Genomic DNA, 18,787 nt, shown 5'->3' with positions numbered 1-18,787 from the left:
GCTTTCCACAGTGAAGTGAGAACAGCTATTAAAATGTGTAAAATGTGACTATAATTTTCCAAAATTGTTAAGTGAGATTTTAAGATGGATATAAATGTGTATTTTGGAATTCTCTTCGTTTCAGTATAATAAACTTACTTTGTGTGGTCATCCTTTTTACACAAAAGAAATTTCTTTGTATATATTTCAATATAAAATATGTATATATATTTCTTTCATTACAGAAAACGAACTTTCTGGATGCCCTATGGGGAGATGCGTCTTTGACATGGAGCAGATGTTTGGTCATCTTCAATCTGAGACAACAGAATGTGTGCTACATATAACAGAAGAATTAATTGTGGAAAGAGACCAGCTGAATGGCTATATCACAATAAGAAATTGGTCTAAAAATGTTAGTGTTTCATGCCACTAATGTAAGGTTGGGAAAGCCTAGTAACCCAACAGTCAAAAGAATTACTTTTTTGTAAAAGCCAGTTCAAAAAGAACAAGCAGTCAATATATATTTTACTATGTGTTCCCTGCTTATTTAGCACTGAATCTTTTATCACACTGAAATCATGGTGTGAGGATTGGTGGACAGTGTCCCCCGCCCACCATCCCCAGCATACATCTGGCAACTAAAGACTGTGTCAAGATGACCTCTGAGGAGATGAGAGCGTCTGTTCTCCTCTCTGTGGTACGGGGTAAAGTGATACCTGCTCAGTCAGCGGGAGATGAAAATACTGAAAATGCTTTGGACACCAGTGTTATAAAAAGACATACTGCCAGTTCAGGAAGGCAAACCACACATACTCTGTCATACTTACACAGACTGGAAGAAGAAAGTCTTCAGGGCTCAGTGCCCAAAATATTCTCTCTGGCGAAAGAACAACTGACTAATGACAAGAGTAATGAAAACTTCTGGGATAGGAGTAGCTCCATCCCTGATCCAGTGGAATTTCTTAACATTAACTGTAACATTGTACAGAAAAACTACAAGAGCAATATCCCCTGCAGCCAGTTGTATCAATCTTGTGATCCTTTAGCAGGGGGAGAGGCATGCCTGGAAACTGGAATTCCTGTTTCACTAGAAAGAGCTATGCTTGCTGAAATTCAGTTGAAAATGAATGGACCTTCATTAAGAAGCCAGACAGCAGTAAATAAGAATGACAGCGGTGATCCTGACGAAGTGGCCTTTTTTCACTTACATTGTGCTGGTGAAAGGAATATATCAAAGGCTTTGTGCAGTTTACACAACAGCTTCATTTTGGATGACTGCTTGCAGCCTGTGAATGTTGGTGATGGTAACACCTCTGGTTCCTCAGGCTGCACTTGCAGCATAATGGAGTTGACAAATAATTCTGAGAATGCAAATGGGCAGCAGTTGTATGAAGATGCTTTAAGGGATAAGTATTTATGTCTGGAAAGAGCACCACGAAAGGTTAAAGTGGCGTGCTCAGGTCACAACTTCTATGGAAATAACTTTACTGGAAGAATGCCCTCAAAGCCCTTTCTGAGCCATTTTGAAGACTGCAATGATAACTGTGAAGATGAGTTGGAAGAGGATTTTTTTCGAAACAAAAAGGAACGTTCTACTCTATTAATAAGACGTTTCTGTAAAAATGATAAGGAGGTTAAAAAATCAGTTTATACTGGAACGAGAGCAATTGTTAGGACTTCACCTTCAGGGCACATAGGAACTGTTGCTTGGAATTATGTTGAGCAAAGGAGAAACAATGGGGGCTTGAAGCTTTCTAGGATTACAACAGAACAGCTAACTATAATTCAGTCCTTAATAAAATGGAAGTTTAATTCCTGCCTTGAAAAGTCTTTATGGTATGAGGTAAGCTTTTCATAATGTTTTTGTTTGTTTGTTTTGTTTGGGGTTTTTGTTTGGTTTTGTTTCTTTGGTTTTTTTAAGTTTTCATAACCTGATGACCTGTCCATTAAAAAAGCACCTTCAACTAGTAAATACTTAGTAACACTGAACAGGATATTCCACTTAACCACATTGAGCAATCTTATGCTGAACACTGTTTTTTAGAAAAATGTATTGTCATCTTTCAAAATTCTTTAGGTTTAAAACGATATGGGATAAAAAGAATAATTTTATATGTGTATAGACTGTATATGTATATATGTACATACATATATATCTATATAAAATGTGTATAGGTACATATTTATACATAGATGTATGTATAAATTTAAATCTTGCTAAATATTACTTGTACATAAGAATATAACACACCTATATACAGGTTAGAATGTATATGCATTTTTTATATTTATATTTTAAATTGAAAAGGTATATGATATACATTTATATTTTTGCATATCTATAAAATAGATGTATTAATATGTATTATAGATCTACACCATCTACATGTTAAAATGAATAAGCTCTAGGGAGGGGAAAAGAATCAAGATTCAGGAGAGTGTGGTCAGATAAGCTGTGCTTATGAACTGGTCCTGAATAAATGTAAATCCCAAGATCACTGAATCCTACTGTAAAACTAATCAAATGGATTATATGAAATTTTGTCAGTGATAAGGGAGGAGGAGACTTGGTTGTTCAGGAACTCCGTGACAGTTGTTCCCTCCTCTAATATCCTCATGTCCTTCCAGAAACTAGTATTTTTTCACTTAAACAGTTGATTGGAGGGTTCTATAAGCATGTTTATGACATGTTTTTGTACCAGGCTGCAAGACTTTGTGGTACTGTTCATTCCTGTGAAGTTGGCTATACTAGTCAGTGGAGATCCAGACTTGCTGGTAGAGCAGATGTCCTGCACGGTGCATGGTCGTGCTCCCACGAAGGGATGAACATGATTCTGTGTGCCTTACATAACATGGTGTGTGCTCGGGACATTTGTATCATTATAAGTTTTTGAGGGGGACAGAAGGGAAGATGTTTTGTAGCGGAGGTTGCTGAAGGATGTGTTTAGTTTTCTTCATTGGACATTTCATATGACATGAGTTTTTTAGCTTCTACCATGTGTGCTTGTTTCCCCACTCTCCAGCGCTGCTGTATAATACTGAACATAACAGCATTTTAGGGTGTGAGGGCTTTAATTTGAACATTTTTTTATAATGCATATATATGCAAACTCAGAAATAAATGTGATAAGTACTCACTGAATAATTATTTAAATAGGAAAAGGTCTGTCTACAAATGAGCAAAGATAAACAGGCACTGTAAAGCACTCTGCATAATTACAACACACAGAATGTTTTCACGTGGTCAGAAAAAGCTTAAAACTACTTTTCTTTCTTCTTCCAGATGGACACTAAAACTATTTTTTCCTTATCAACCTCTGTATTTAATCTCTTTATGTATAACATACATCAAGTACTCTCTCAACAGTTTTTCTGTTATTTTAGTGCCAAATATTGGTTCTGTAATAACATTTCTATCTGTTTGTGGCTTATATTATGAGCATTATAGATGGATTTACACAAACATAGAAATTAACTTAGAGGATGTGACAAATATATGGACCTGTTGAACATATGCACTGGGTTAAAATAATTTAATGAATTGTGAACATTGGTAGGAAGCTTTCATGCTAATAATCAAAGGAAGAAGGAAAAAGTAGTAAATGAATGTGGTAATTTGTTCTTCCTTTCCCCTTATCTCACCCTTTGAGCATGCATTCTGTTTGGAACAGCTAAGTGAACAGTAGTTCTGTTCTTCAAGAGGAAAAAAAAAGTTGGAGAAATTAAGTTTTCATAGCAGTACTGGTGTAACATGGAACAATAGAGACCTTTATGTTTTAAGTAGGAAAATGTGGGTCTCATTTGTGCATATCCCTTACATAAAAATTCTAATGCTAATAAAGGAAAGGCACTGAACTGTTGTCTTGCTGACTGATTTTTTCTTTTTTCTTCCCCTACATAGAGAGATGGGAGTGAGGCTTTGCACTATATAGAAAATACATGAAGTTATAACTTTTTCCATGTAGCATATTATTAGTTTGTAGATATTCTATATGAGATTTAGATTCCTCTGCTCTGCTCTGGATGTGTTGTATGAAGGGAGAAGATTTTTATGTTGAACTTTTTTTCCTATTTTGCACATAGTTTTTGTAGCTATATACAGTGCAGCCCTTATCAGACAGGTGTGTGTAATATGGCTGCTCATGAGACATTTGTTTGTCTGTGTTGGAGCAGTGCAAGCTCCTCACATTAATGCATATTAAAGAAGCGGCAGGTGCAGTGAATCTGCCATACAAACAGCTAACGAGAGGGCGAGCTTTGGTGTTGGCTTTGCTTGGGCCATTACTTGGGTTCAGCTCAGCTGCATCACGTTAGCAATCTGACTAATTGCCAAAGTCAGAGTTTCAGGAATCTGTGAGACCTTAGGTTCACAGTGTTGAAGTACACCTCTTCTTTTCCTGATGTGTGGGTGTTTCTGCCATAGTGGTAATGTAATATGACAAAAAAGAACCAGGTCCACTGTTGACTAAGAGATTAAATTTGGGCAGCTCACTAGACTATCACAGGGTGATTCTCTCAAGCCAGGTAAGTGACTTTGAGATGTCCAGATGGCAGCTGCAACAACATAGTTGCAGTGTGTAATAGCTGAATTCTTTAGCTAAGCTTATTTTGTAGGCATCAGTACTATCTTTGCTGTGTCATTACATTCCTGGTGCCCATAGTTTGACCTTTAGGAAGCAAGAACTCTGCTGGCTTGCTTCGTTCAGCACTTGAATATATCTGCCACTCTTCATAGTTGCTAAGGCACTACTGAAATGCCAAATACTAATAAGGCAACAATTAAAAAAGCATTAAATGCCCTACATCTGTTTCCAGACTAATGATTGTATTATAGAGTTTTCTTGTAGGAGTGTTTCATAGTTAATTTAGTGATTTGGTATAGTACTTCAACATTTGTTAGCACCAGGTTGTTTGGGTTTTTTCCATGTAATGTCCATGGTGTTTTCATGATTCCTGTGTAAAAGCAATGTAATGCAAGGATTTTTGGTTATGCATTGCTAATGTAAGGAGTCCTGTATTAGGAGTTCTTTATTTCTCTAATGTTGAGGTATATATGTTGGTGGTATCTATTAACAAGAAGTTAAGGGGAGAAAAAAGATTTGCAGGTAAACAATTTTTACTATTCCATTTTATTAGTGTGATATCTAAAATAGTCATCTTGGATAATATTTTTAAATAAATAGAGCCAGGCACAAGTTGTTTTCTGTTTAATAGATAGTATTTGAGTATTCTTTTCTGTTTAAAATTGATTATTAATTCTGAATAAATTCAGAATTAAAATAGATATTTTTTAGTTAATAAAAGCACTATTTTTAATTCTGAACCTACAGAGAGCTCAGTTTCCTCCCCCTGCCGTCCCCCTCCCTGCTAGAGTTGTATGAGCAACTCAAGTCAGTGTATCTTTGCTGCATGCTTTTCTGGCATTTCTGAAAGTATAGATAGATTGACTATTTCACTGTCAATCATGGAAATAATGTCTGCTTAGACTGTTTCAAGGAACACGTTACGTCAAATGCTAACATGTTTTTTGAGCAAAGGAAGGGTTAGTAAAGCTGTATGTCCAGAAGAACATTTTTTTGGTTGTTTTTCTTAGGTGTTGAGTTAATTGTAACCTTAATTTTCAATGTTTTGTTAGAATGAATAGCATAACCTTCTTTTTATCTAGTAATATCTTGGAAGATACACTTTCAGTGTATTCAAAGAATAATTCATATAATGAAGAGGCCTATGTTGATCCTTAGGAAATGAAACAAAGTCTCGAAACCATCCAACTCTCTTTGCTAATAATAATAAGTAGCATAAGAGTCCTTGTTTATATGCTGTGTTTCACTCAGATAACTGATCTGATTTAGTAGACACAAAGCTTGTGGAGTGTCCACATGAAATCACCTGGCCATAGGAGTCTTATTAGTGAAGTTATTCTGCCAAACTGTGAGATTCACAGCCCACAAGCAGCCTAAAAAATTAAATTGTTACTGGCTTTCACTTCTTGGTTCTTTTTAATTGTTTCTGTAGGAATTTCAGGTCTGGGTGTGTTGTTATACCATCTTTTTGTTAGGATTATGTGCTTTTCCCACAGTTTTTCCTTCTCGCTACATATTTTAAAAGATGGAATCCTTTAAATAGAGTTTTCCTCTCTTCTCTTAGAGTTTTGCTTGTTTACCTAAAATGTAACACTGCTCTTTATGCTAAAGTTTATGCTGTACTTGTACTTTTATTTAACAAAAAAAAAGGCTAGTTTGTGATTCTATATTGTGGATTACAGGCAGATTTGGGGTTTGAGATTTTTTGGTTTTCCATTCTGAAATAAAATTTCTAGTCCAGCATGCTGAAAGGAAAAAAATGACATAAAGCAAATAATTTGCAAGTGGTTGGCATGTTCCTCCACTCTAACAGTTTTTTTTATCTGACTGTGCATGAGTATTTTGCCAATTACTAGTGTTACTGTGTTTTTTAGACATAAAGGTTTATGTTCTTATGTTAAAGTAGTTGGTAGGTATGGACAAGCTGGTTTTTATTCTACCTGGACCCTGTGTTTGTTGTTTCTTTGTTTAGAGTAAATAGTTCATGAACAAAATTGACTATTTGGAAAAAAAATCAGGGAAGCAAGAGAGAAGCCAAATAGGCATGAAATTATGTTTTCCCTTCAGTAAGTGCTGTAAAAATAAATTGAACTTTTTTAAATGAAGCTCTATACTTATATTTGCTTTGGGTTGAGTTACTCCAGTTTTTAAGGCTAGCTTTAAAAATAGAAAATTTACCTTTTGTCTGTAGAAGAAATCAGTTTTTCTACCATATTGCGTGACAGAATTTGAGTAAATCTCCTAATACTTTGTATTATTTTGTACTTGCCTTATACCTTTAACAATATTGGGCCAAATTATGAACAATAAGTTTTAGCTGTGAGCACACTTAGGTATTTAGAGCCAATAGTGTGGGAGTCTTGGCAAGAGCAATATATTATGCCTTCAGTTTTTCCACATTTTCTGACTTTCCTTCTAGTGACTGTTCATTAACTGTAAAGAAGCATGAAGGTCTGGTTTAGAAAATCTCCCTGCAGCACATTAAAGAGTTCATTTTAGAGTGTTAGAGTTGGACACTTTTCTAAATTCTTTCTCAGTTGAAACTAAGTTATCTCCATTACCTGTATGACCTGTTGAAAAGTTGGGTTGTTTACTCTGGTATAAGTGAGTAAAAACTGTGCCATGTAAAGATCACTTTGTAGGTGAGTGAATAACAAAAATCTGAATTTGTGAGATTTCATGTACATTTCAATTTATCTTGCTTTTCTATGATCTTTCAGGATCTTTTAAAAAGAAAGTTTTCTAAAATGGAATAAGCTTGGCTGGACACTAATGGGTAGGCAGATATCTTACCGGTGTGAAATTTCAAGGACCTAGAGGAAAAGTCTCAACTGTAAAATTATACTTGCCACAATATCTAAGGCATCCTTCATGAGGTATGAGGCTGTTTGTGTTTCTCTATTTGTGAAAAGTCGTTTGATACAGTATGGTTATGAGTCTCCTGGTCATGAAATTTTCTTGAAAATACAGACTGGTGGCAGCTTAAAAAAAGGAATAACAATTGAACATAACACAGCCATTAGGTACTGTCCAAGTACATCTGAGCTGGAGTATCAAGTGACAGGGGAGCTCTTAGGGTGCTCCCACACCAACCAAAGCTAATTACATCAGTGCAGCAGTTGGAACCAGCGTGACTCAGGGCAGTGTGACAGCATACAGCTTTCATCGGGAATGTCGGAAGTGGGGCAGTGCTGGAAACACAAACATTTAACTCTGGCATTTGTAACGGTTTTCTTTCTTTTTTTTTTAATTTTTATTTTTCTAATAATTTTACTAGAAAATTATATATTTCGTTTAAAGTAAACAGTTCATGAGCAAAATTAACAATTTGGAAAAAAAATCAGGGAAGCCAAATAGGCATGAAATTATGTTTTCCCTTCAGTAAGTGCTGTAAAAATAAATGGAACTTTTTTAAATGAAGCTCTGTAACCAGATACAAAAATTTTTGAACTGAGATGGAAGACTCACTTTTGAGATGCATTCATCAATCCCCCACATGAGTATGAGAGAGAAAAAAATGTTGGATTGACCTGTGGTCGTTCTTACTTACAGATAATATTCTTGTCTTCCCATTTGTTTGAAGTTCGAAAGAGTCTTTTCATCTCTGAAATTATAACACTTAAAATACATAAAAACTTAAAATTTCCTTGATATAGCAAATGCTCAAAGATGGAGACCTACAAAGAAGTGTGCTGTCATAGGATGGAAACAAGCAACGGTAATAAAAAATTTAATTTTATCTTGCAATCAGTACATGCACTTGTTGCAGGACTCTGAATACTTTAATTGACTCTTGTGAAAATAGGTTGGGTTTTTTTCCCTTAGCTTTTCCAGTAACTGTAATGCCTGTTGAGTGTTGCTACCATTTGGACTTTGAATCCACAGCAAAATAATGGGAACTTCTTTTAAGGTGATTAAAAGTGGTTCTTATGTACTGGTTATTTTTCATGCTCTTCTCCTAACACTGTAAAAATTGTTTTCAAGCAATCACAACAGATACAGACCTTCATTAGCAAATTGTGGGCAAAACAAAGGATGTATTATTGGCTGCTCTGGTTTCATGTTACATCATGTTACATTAGTTCTTAAAGTGTTTAGGAATTCCCTTCAAGTATTAGAGAATGGGTGAAATCCTGGTCATAGTGTAATCTGTTTAAAATCTCCTATTGGGATAATGTTACTTGGAGGGAGAAAAAGAAGCATGTGCAGAATGGAGCTATTGGCTTTATGGGAACCATAATTTTACGTCAGACATTTTAAGAGACAGACATATGCCGAATTTGTATTAAGCGGTTTTAAAACTATAGTTTTAAACTAAAAATATTAATACTAAACATGCATAATGCATTGTAATATAACTTGGGTGGGATCATTAATAAATAAAACTTCCCTCAGTACCTTTCAGCTGCATGTGCTGTTATTTACTGTTCGTGTTACCACACTGCTTGGAAGCCCTGCTTCTGAATCCTAGCTGTATCCTAGCTGTTTTACACACAAGGGATGATCTCATCTGTTCTCTAGACATAGAGGCAGTTAGTTGTTAGTGAGCTCACTCAGAGTTTTGAGAAGATAAACTTCTCCCAAACACTCTCCATATGCTGTGGCTAGATTTTCTTTTATCTCAGCACGCTTAGTAGTTGTGTGCTGCACTGTAGTCTGCAGAAGAGACATATCCTAAATTTCCAGTGGGGAAAAAACAACCCCATCAAACTTACTAACAGTTATAAATGTTATTATTATGGAATTTTAGAGTTATGTGCATAAGAGCAAAGAAAAACCAAGTGTTTAAGAAAAATGTATATCAGCCAATCAACACTGAAATACTTCTAGGCTGAATACAAGGCTTGAATGATAATTCTGAATAGTTCCTCTTTCAGCAAAAACATAAGAATGTGTCTAAACCATGGAGAGTTGTTCTAAATGTGATTGTGAATCTGATCAAGAAAAGACTCCTGAGAGAAAATTGTCCTCAGTATTCTCCATTTTAAATTAGGAATTTATCTTGAGTAACTTTGCAAACTTAGAGCATCCTGCAGCATGCTTGAGGCCATTATAGTTCTGACCCTGTGTGCAAGATTTTTTGCTTTATAAAAGCACATTACCCTTGCCATGGGAACTGTAACATTGGACTTCTTGTCTGTTGTTTACAATCTTGGGACTGCACACGGTGGCTTGTGTAATGTATATATTTTGTATATAATAAATATATATAAATGTATATATTTAGAAGGGAAAAATATTATTTCATGAGCACTCAGAATATTTTCCTCTTAGGAAATTAACTTGTATTCTGGCTTACCTGTGTGTCCTTTTGAAACTTACCTTACTTAAAATACAGTCAGGGAGAACTACAGGAGTGCAAAACCTTTTGTTGTGTGAACATTTCATTGAGATGTAGCGAACACCACCAGCATAAAGAGGCTTTGGTCTATTCACACCAAGTCACTCAACAGGGTGGAGGCTGTAGAAGAGATAGGTAGAGGTTATCAACAAGCATGAAGTATAACATAGATCATATTTAAAAGAGCAGTGTATTAGTTTTCTTATTCTCTGGTAGTCCAGAAATAGAGGGGGGTTTGTTTCTTTATTTTTTGTTTTCTTCTAACCAACAGATTGTGGATAGGCTTTTATAACAATTTGAATACTTCTTTTGAGCAATAAAGTTCTTTCATCTTTAGCAGGCATTTGTGAATCATTGCATATGTAATTTAGCTTGCACAGTGTTTCTTTGCCCTTAGTTTGTAAAAACTGCAAATTCAGCCGTTGTAAATGATGATCAGTTTTGAGTCATATTTTTTTTAGTTTTGAATACATTTGTCATCACACTTCAGCTTTGACCAGCTGTTTCCTGTTTTCCCACCCAGTGGTTCAGCTGCTGAGGAGATAAATGCATCAATGGTTTGTTTCAGAATTAAAATTACCTTTATAAAATGATGAAAGAGTAAACCAGATAAGTTAGACACCATTACAAGTAAAGTTATGCTGAAATTCAAAAGATGAATTATTGTTTGCTGTACCTAGATATTTCATATATTATGAAGCTTTTGCTACACAGGGAGCTCACTTGATATAGAAAAATTAATCCAGCTTCGGAAACATCAGGGTGAAGCTTTGTGTGGGGAATTTGGGTGTGTGTGATGGAATTTTTCAAGCAGTTCCAAGTTTTTGTATTCATGTGAGAATATTTTGATTTATTTGATACAGGATCTGTATAAAGACTTGACCATGACATCATATTTGTCCTGCTCTGCTCCCCCTCGCCCTCCAGTTTTTGGACTGCTTTGGTTAGAGGATATGTTCATTTTTGTAATCATACAAACTGTTTTGAAATTTTAGAACTGAGTTTGTATATGTATTCTTTCAGAATAAAGCAGGACAGGTGTGTCAGGCAAGACAGGGAAGAGTTGGTATATTACCTGTCTATTAGGACTGGCTTGTGCAGTACACTTCATTTCTTTTTTCTTCACGGTGAACTTACTCCATATCCACACAGACAGCAGCTGTGTTTTGTCCTGGTTTCAGATATCTTTCTTCAAAACCTTTAAATGAGTTAGTTCCTAACCCAAAGGGTGTTTATATAGATAGTAATGAAAGTAATACCCCCTGTCTTCAGATTTGAGGTCATTACTGTGTAGGATTGTGGAAGGATCTCTTGTTGCCCCTTCTTATTTTTGTTGCAAGCTGTTCTGTGGCATCCAGCCTCACCTGTCCATTGCTCTGCTTTAGTCCTCTCTGTGACCTAAGTGGTCAGATTTTATTTAGTCTACACCCTCTGGCATGACAGAAAAGCACACAAAGATAGTTGATAGCATGCCAGCTCCTGTGGCCAGTGGTTCCCCCTGGATTGAGGGCTTTAAATATTCCTTACCTGTGAGGTCACTGAGTTTCTTACCAGTGAGTAGCAGAGGAAGAGCTGGGGCTTTGTCTACAGTGAAGGTCCTAGCTCCAGAACCTCAGAGCATGCATTTGCTCCCATGGACAAAGTACTGTATCCCTCACCTTTTTTTTTTTTTTTTTTTTTAATAGGCCTTATCCCATACCATTTTTAAGGGCTCTGCAATCTTCTACAAATGCCAGCCTTAACAGCATTTACCTCAGGATATGATCCAGCTGTTGCCATTTGAAAAGACTCACTCCTGCCTCTTGCACTCACTTCATTTCCCTATGGCTTTTCTAGGCTCCTTCTCCCCAGATCCCTTTTTATGGATGACTCCAAGATCTGCTCTCTATTTCTAGTCTTCCTGACCTTGGAAGTCTCCGCAGGGATTCTCATTAAAATTAGTGATGGGAAGGGGGAAGCATTCTCCTCTCTCCCTTGAAAATGCTAATTATTTGTAACTCCTCCTAACTGGTTTTGCTCTTTTTACTTTAGGCCTACCAAGTAGCTGTTTGTTCTTGTCCCCTAATGCCATTCTTGAACGTACCCTGAGCTTGCTTACTATTCCCTAGGCTAGTGGTCTTTATGGAGTCTCCTTTATCCTTCAGTCTTTTATATAGAGAAAAACTTCCGAATATATTTCCTGTTAGCCCTCTACTACTAGATACTATTTTTTCATAGTATTCATAATCTACTCTTCAGCTGAGTCTAATAGTTAAGGCTGAAATTCCAATTGTGTGGTCTTAATCAGCATTCCTGCTTCTATGGCTTTAAGTCCAGCACTGTTGAGCTCATATAAATTCATGTGTGGCATCTGTACCATTTATAGCTATTATATTTCAGTTTTAATTTTTTTTTGTCCTTTTTCTTTCCATGTTCTTTTTGTGGATCTTTTTTTTCCTGTGAAGATTAGTAAAGAGCCTTCAAACTTTACATTGGGTAATTGATATGCAAATTATTGTACTATTACACTTTTAGGCTGCGGTTGGCTTTCCAAAAGAGCTGGTATTTTTGGCTGAACTTTAATGTCCATTTCATCAAACTATCATAGAGGGTAGTACATTTGTTAGTTTTTTTCTACTGTACTCATCAGGATAAAAAAAGAAGTATTTGCTAATTAGTATTTATATTAGGCTTTAATGACCAGATTCCTCTGATCCTTGCTGAATTTAAATTTCTCCAGTCTGCAATAAACCACAAGGAAAACAACAGCCAAGATGAAAGCAGATTCACAGGACGTACCCATGTGGTTGTGACTCAGTGGATCTGAGAGAACAAAAACTAAAAAAACCCTTTTTCATTAAGTAAAAGACGTGGAAATTGATTTAACACTAGTGGGCAGAATTTGCTAATGAGATATGAAAGGTAGTTAACTGAAAGAACTAATGAAAAGGAGCCAGTGTTCTATGAAAAACTTGGAAGGAAAATAAAAGAGATAGTTGACAAAGAGTCCTTTGAGTTTTGGGACTTGAAAAATATAGAGAGGAAAAACCAACAAAATCTGATTTCCAAACCTAACCAGAACTAACAGTTTTGCTGTTTTTCTGTGGAACTAAGACATATGTAAACCAGTGTTAGTGCTGTCATGATGGTTATATGCAAAGGTTGCACTTTCAAGTAGAAATATAAACAAAATTAATAGATTTTGGAGAGAGATTATGAGTCATCATTTGATTTCTAAATCATTATGAACTGAGACTCTCTGACAAGGCTTGGTGTGACAAGGTCAAGCATGTGTGGCAAGGCTGAGTAGTTGGGCAGTTTTACTAGCTTCTTGGGGTTTTATTTAGATGATATTTTATAGTTGTTTTTTTCCTCAGCAATATTTTCTGCTATGGAAAGTATCTGATGAAAATAACATGCTGCCTTTTTTTTTTTTATGACTTGCAAGCAAAGTTACTGAATCTCAAGTTTGATTAAAAATCCATTTCAAATTCTTACCTGGTCAACAAATGAGATTAAAAAAATGAAATAAAATAAAACTTAATTTTGGAAAGCTTAGAATAATGAAGTTCCTTACAAGACTAAGATGAGGCATATCAGAAAATTCAACATTGCTGCTGATACCTTGAGTCTCTGTGCTTTCCAGAGACTTAGACTTTCACCTTTTTCCTCAGAGGAGGAGCAGAGGTCCCAGATTTTTCTTGCTCATTGCCACTATCATGGTAGCAGCAGTATTTAACATGCACATACAAGAAAAGTTTTTGGTTGCTTAGGTGACATTTGTGTATCAGTAATACTATATGCACCACAGCTTGGAAATCCATGACTGAATCCACCACTTGGCTGGATCAAAGTTTGTAGTTTTTGACTGAGACGAGATGATTTGTTTCGTGTTCTGCTGACAAATACTGTGTTGGCCCCCATGAAGACAACCTAGACTATAAATTGTTTTCCTTTTTGGAGAACAGAAGAAAAATGAACAGTAATTTTTAAAAGAAATTAAAATGAAAAACCCCATAAGCATTGCATCATCATTCTGTAGCCTAACTTATGCCTCTGCTCCAGCCACGTCCATATCACCCTTTTTCTTTGCCTCCCTCTCCTCTGCCCAATGATGTGCAGTGCAGGTTCCTTTTAGTTTCAGGTTTGTAACTGCTGCTGCCTTCACTCTGCTCCTTTTGTCAGGCATTGTGACTTCCCACACTGTGAGTGGCCTGAGGCCATTGAAGCCCGGGGTCCAGTGTCACTACAGCTATGGTTTGCTGAAACCTTGCTGACCTGGGCAGAGTTATTGCAGAGTTTTCCTTGCACACCCTCCATGTCCACCATTTAATTTAAAGGGTGGGAAGACACTGTTCTTCCTATTACCATACCTTATCTCCTAGGCTTGTCCTGAATCACATGATAGAGCTCTTCTTTGTGCCTGTGTCAGCTTCAGCTGCTTAGGAGGGAATCCCACAGCTGTACCAGGGACCTGGAGCACCTGCAGCTGCTAGGTGAGCAGGGGCTGGATGGCTCAGCATGCCTGCAGGATAGTAAAGCAAGTTCAAGGTTTCCAGCTATTTATTTTTTAAAAAATCCCTTGCCATGTTTTTAGGCTAAATGTTATTGAAGTCTTCAAGACCCCTTAGGACTGGGAAAAAGCTTACTGACTTGTCAAAGTTACTGTTGTGGGATAATAAATAGTTTGGGGTATATGTGTCTAGAATGGATTCATCATTGTGTAAGATGGAAAACCATGTTGTTTTTTCTTCTAGATACTTGCCTCATTGTAATTTTTTTTTCTCAAGAAGAAAGGTCCGTAAAATTGATTAAACACTGACAAGATATTAACTGGAAATTTGAAACCACACTGTTTTTGAAAGAAGACAGTGTTGTTGCCACGGAATGTTCTGCAGTTTGAATTTTTGTACTTTTTTAATTTTTAACTTATATAAGCAAGCAAGCACTATAAGCAAGTCACTAATACCTGTTTTTCTCTAAGAAAAAGTACCTTATTGAACTACCTTACCTGATTGTCTCTTTCATCTGATCTTGTGTAGTTAGAGGATGTCCTTATTAATATGTCTGTTAACGCATGTGGTCCAGCTGTTGATCCTCTGCATTTATTAACACAAGATTTCGGTAAGAACGAAGGGCGTACAATAAATTATATTTTGTATGTTCTGCCCAAGTCAAATTTGATGATAGGATTTGCTTGCATCAGCTGGCTCTAGGACCATGAGGCTTTGCACTTCCCTGTTTCAGAGGCTGGCTATTTGCTAATTGAGGCAAGTTGCTACTGTCCAGGCAGCTGTTGTCATATGGTCCAGTATGGTGCCTTTGACTTAGTGGAATACCATGGACAGATACAATTGATCTGACTGACATCTGTCAAAGCATGAAGAATTGAATTACTCTTTGTCAGAGTTGATCCCCCAAAACAGGAGGGAGATGATCTGAGAAAGCTTTGTTTATACGGTAATTCTCATTATACTTTTCTGAAGGTAGAATTCATGCTTTAGTACTATTTAAAAAAGTGGCAGCCAAAATTTTTAAATGCAGGTATTTAAATTAGACACCAAAAACTCCTAACTTGGATAAGGCTATCATGATTTCCAAGATGCTGAATGCCTTGTGTTTCTCATAATCAGACCAGCAACATTTAGAAGCCTTAGGGATTTATAGGTTTGATTTTGGGAGTCCAATTTGAAAATTTGGACTAAAGGTCCACTGAAACACTCTCTGGAAGGGTTTGACAGGGCTTCTGTGTAACTGTCATCACTGATTTCCACTTAGACCTGTTTTGTATACACACATACGTGCACAAACAAACTTCAGAATCCTAAGTAACTGTGAATATGTGGTACAGTACCCATAATGATAAAATTATTGTCTTGCTAGAGTTCTTTTGACAATAAAACTTAATTAAAGAAAATCATTCTGCTATATTTATGCTGAGTCAGATCTTTGCAAGGATAGTTTTACAGGTATAACTTTCCTGGTAGAACTATACTAGCATCTCCTTGCTAGGAGAGCAAAGGCTAAGGTTTCAAAACAGCTCATAGATGGCTATATGTATTTTAAGTGTGAAAATAAACTAATTTTTCCATACCATGGTTGCAGCACATATATTTTCATATGTTGGAACTGTATAAATTCTAAACTATTACTGAAATTTGTACATTAGAAGAAAAACAAAGAGGAAACTCTGATATTCATGCCTGTCACTGAAGTTTGACTAGATTTGAAGTAAAATGTGAGGCACATGCCATCTGGTGGATAACACTGTTCATACAGTTTTATTGGTAATCTTGATATATTTAACAAGAGGCTTCTATTAAAGTTTTACATCCTCTTCTATTCTTTGCTGCATTGTCTCTTTTAATTGGCATTGGCAGATATTTCTTTAGTCAGAAGCAAAGGGAAAAAAATCCAAAAACTGAATTCAAGGCAAAATGGAATTCCAAACTTGGCTTTGGTGTTTGGTTAGACAACTGGATGCTTGGTTAAACAACCCCAAAACCCAAATGGAAAGGTAACCATTTTTCCTCACTTCAGGTATTAATTCTTGAGATTTAAAATTTTGTACCAATTAGTCAAAGATCTTATCTTGGATAGAGATCTCTCAAGCCTCTGCCTCATTGCAAATTATGATCTGTTTGACACGTTGGATGTCACTCTACAACAGGTTGGATAGGCTGGATATTGCTCTACGTGTGCACCGGCGTGGCGGGTGAGGCTGGAGCAGCCTCTCAGAGCCTGTAGGCTCATGTCATACGGCAGCATTCAGGTGTCTTTGCCTTGCATTTTGCCGCCCAATTTGAGCACAGTTTCATTAAGTACCATTTTGTACAGGAACCTGTGCTTTTAAAAATGTTAGACTGCTAGTAGATGCAAGTGGGGATGTGACTTACAAACTAGATTAGGCAGATAGAGTAAAGAGTGTGGCCAGTGTTAAATATCCTCCTTTTCACACAGTGCTGCATGGGTGCATGGCTTCATGATATACATTTCAGGACAGTTTACGGAGTAGACAGAGCATGGGATAACAAGTGGAGCAGATTCTGATAGAGAATTTCTGTTATATTGGTGAATAGTTTTTATTCTTTGCTCTTTTGTGGACATGAAGGAATTGAAGATCCTATTAGATACTGGAAGACTGATAGTACAACTGCCTTGTTTTTAATTTAAACTGATCAGCCCAAAAATACAGAACTATTTTTTTCTAAACTTATTCTTAGCATGTTAGAAAATAATTGAAAAAGTACTTCATAATGTCTTTCATACTGTGATTTACTACAGATTGGATCAAATAAAAGACAGTTTGTGCTTATATTATGAAAAGGAAGAAATTATTCAAATACATTGTAGTCCGTGCATGTGTGAAATGGAATTGTCATCACCACATTATGTCATTGTTCCTTCCATTAGCTAAAGAAAAGGCAAGGAAAGAACTGAAATACAACAAAATGGAAAAAACAGGTAATACTATTGCTTCCACATGCTCCTGATTTCACAGAGCTAGTTCAGGTCTCTGCACTGTGCTGCACCACATTCCCAGTTCTGAAGGTTTATTAGTTCTGTCATGGTGCACAAACAAGAGGGATATTTAATTGCACATGGAAGCATTCATGGTTTGTTTTATTATTGGAAGCAACTGACTACTTTAGAAATATTTTAAAAGATTCTTCTTGACGGTAAATTTCCTTACAGTAGACTCAACAGACTTATTAGATGTGACTGCATACTTCATGGCTCTGTTATTCTTCTTGTAACTTATTTATTTCTCAGCAGTCAAAGATAGATAATGTTTAAAAATGCAGAAGAACAAGCATTCACATTATTTGCAAAAATTAGAGTTGAAATGTTTTTGCAGCATGGTATAACAGAGCTTTTTCTGAACTAAGCTGCTTTGGCACTTTTTTATGTCAAATATTACACGAAGGAAGAGAGTTTCATCCTCCTTTAACTTTTTTACTGGCCAGGAAATGCATGTTCAGTAGAACATTGCCAGAATGTCCGCAGGTTTGTGCTTCTTCACATGGTCCTGCATTCTTGCAGAAACATATTTATGCTACATTGGGAGTAAATTCTCAGGTTTGTGCGATGTATCTTATTGTTTGATATGATTAAAATAAATGATAAAATGTTTGATATGATTATTTACCCTTAGAAAGCCCACAGTACTTCAAAAGGTTCAACAAACACTGGTGTTTAAAGTTGCTTTAAAAAGATCCTTTCTCATAAGTTTTTTAAGCATTTTCCGCTATTTTCTTCCTGTGAAATGCTGAATGACTCTTATCATATTATATTAGGAAAAAAATATGTATTTTTCCCAAAAATGATTGAATTATGGTCAGCCAAAGGAGAAACATAAGTGAATTCTGGCCCAAAACAGACCATTCAATTAAGAGATTAAAAAAAAAAAAGAAGGGCTTGTTTGTAGGTATGTTTTCCTGATGTTTGTTGGAGAGAGTGTTTTCATGGTATTTAAAAGGCATTCAAAGATTACTTCAGGCAGTTTGTGGTGAAGTCCTCTTCCACTTTAATTGTAGAACTGGACAGAAATTTTCTTAAGAGCACAGTTAGGGAGGCAGGTCTTTTTCCACCCTATGGGACCAAGCAGAAGAGTTAGGTCTTTTCACGGGCTTTGTGATGTCATGTAGGTCAATCGGCCTAGAACCCACATTTTATTTAGGAGAATAAGGTCTGTGATGTATATGACATGCCTTAGTTTTCTAGGATCCAACCCCTCACCAGCTTGGGAATCCTCCCAAACTGCTTTAAAGTTTGGTTTTGGTGTTTTACTGACTTTCTTCTACAAGCCAGACAAAATAATCTTTTCCTGAGGTGAATTTGCCCAATATGGAGCCAACTTCCCTTGCTTTTTGTTCTAATATGGCTTGAACAGAGATGATAT

General features: G+C 36.2%; 1 protein-coding gene across 4 annotated transcripts in view; it reads left to right on the top strand.

Moving 5' to 3' along the window:
* Positions 1-18,787, top strand: part of PLCE1 (phospholipase C epsilon 1) — a 149,663-nt gene that overhangs the window by 22,119 nt on the left and 108,757 nt on the right. For all 4 annotated transcript variants that reach the window (XM_064662890.1, XM_064662888.1, XM_064662887.1 and 1 more), the window contains exon 2: positions 225-1,825. In XM_064662890.1, coding sequence (XP_064518960.1) covers positions 638-1,825 — 1,188 coding nt within the window. In that variant the 5' untranslated portion in view covers positions 225-637. The remainder of the gene's footprint in view (positions 1-224; positions 1,826-18,787) is intronic.

This window comes from Pseudopipra pipra, chromosome 8 (assembly GCF_036250125.1).
Source record: "Pseudopipra pipra isolate bDixPip1 chromosome 8, bDixPip1.hap1, whole genome shotgun sequence".
Classification (NCBI taxonomy): Eukaryota; Metazoa; Chordata; class Aves; order Passeriformes; family Pipridae; genus Pseudopipra; species Pseudopipra pipra.
This window is presented reverse-complemented; position numbering and strand designations above follow the sequence as displayed.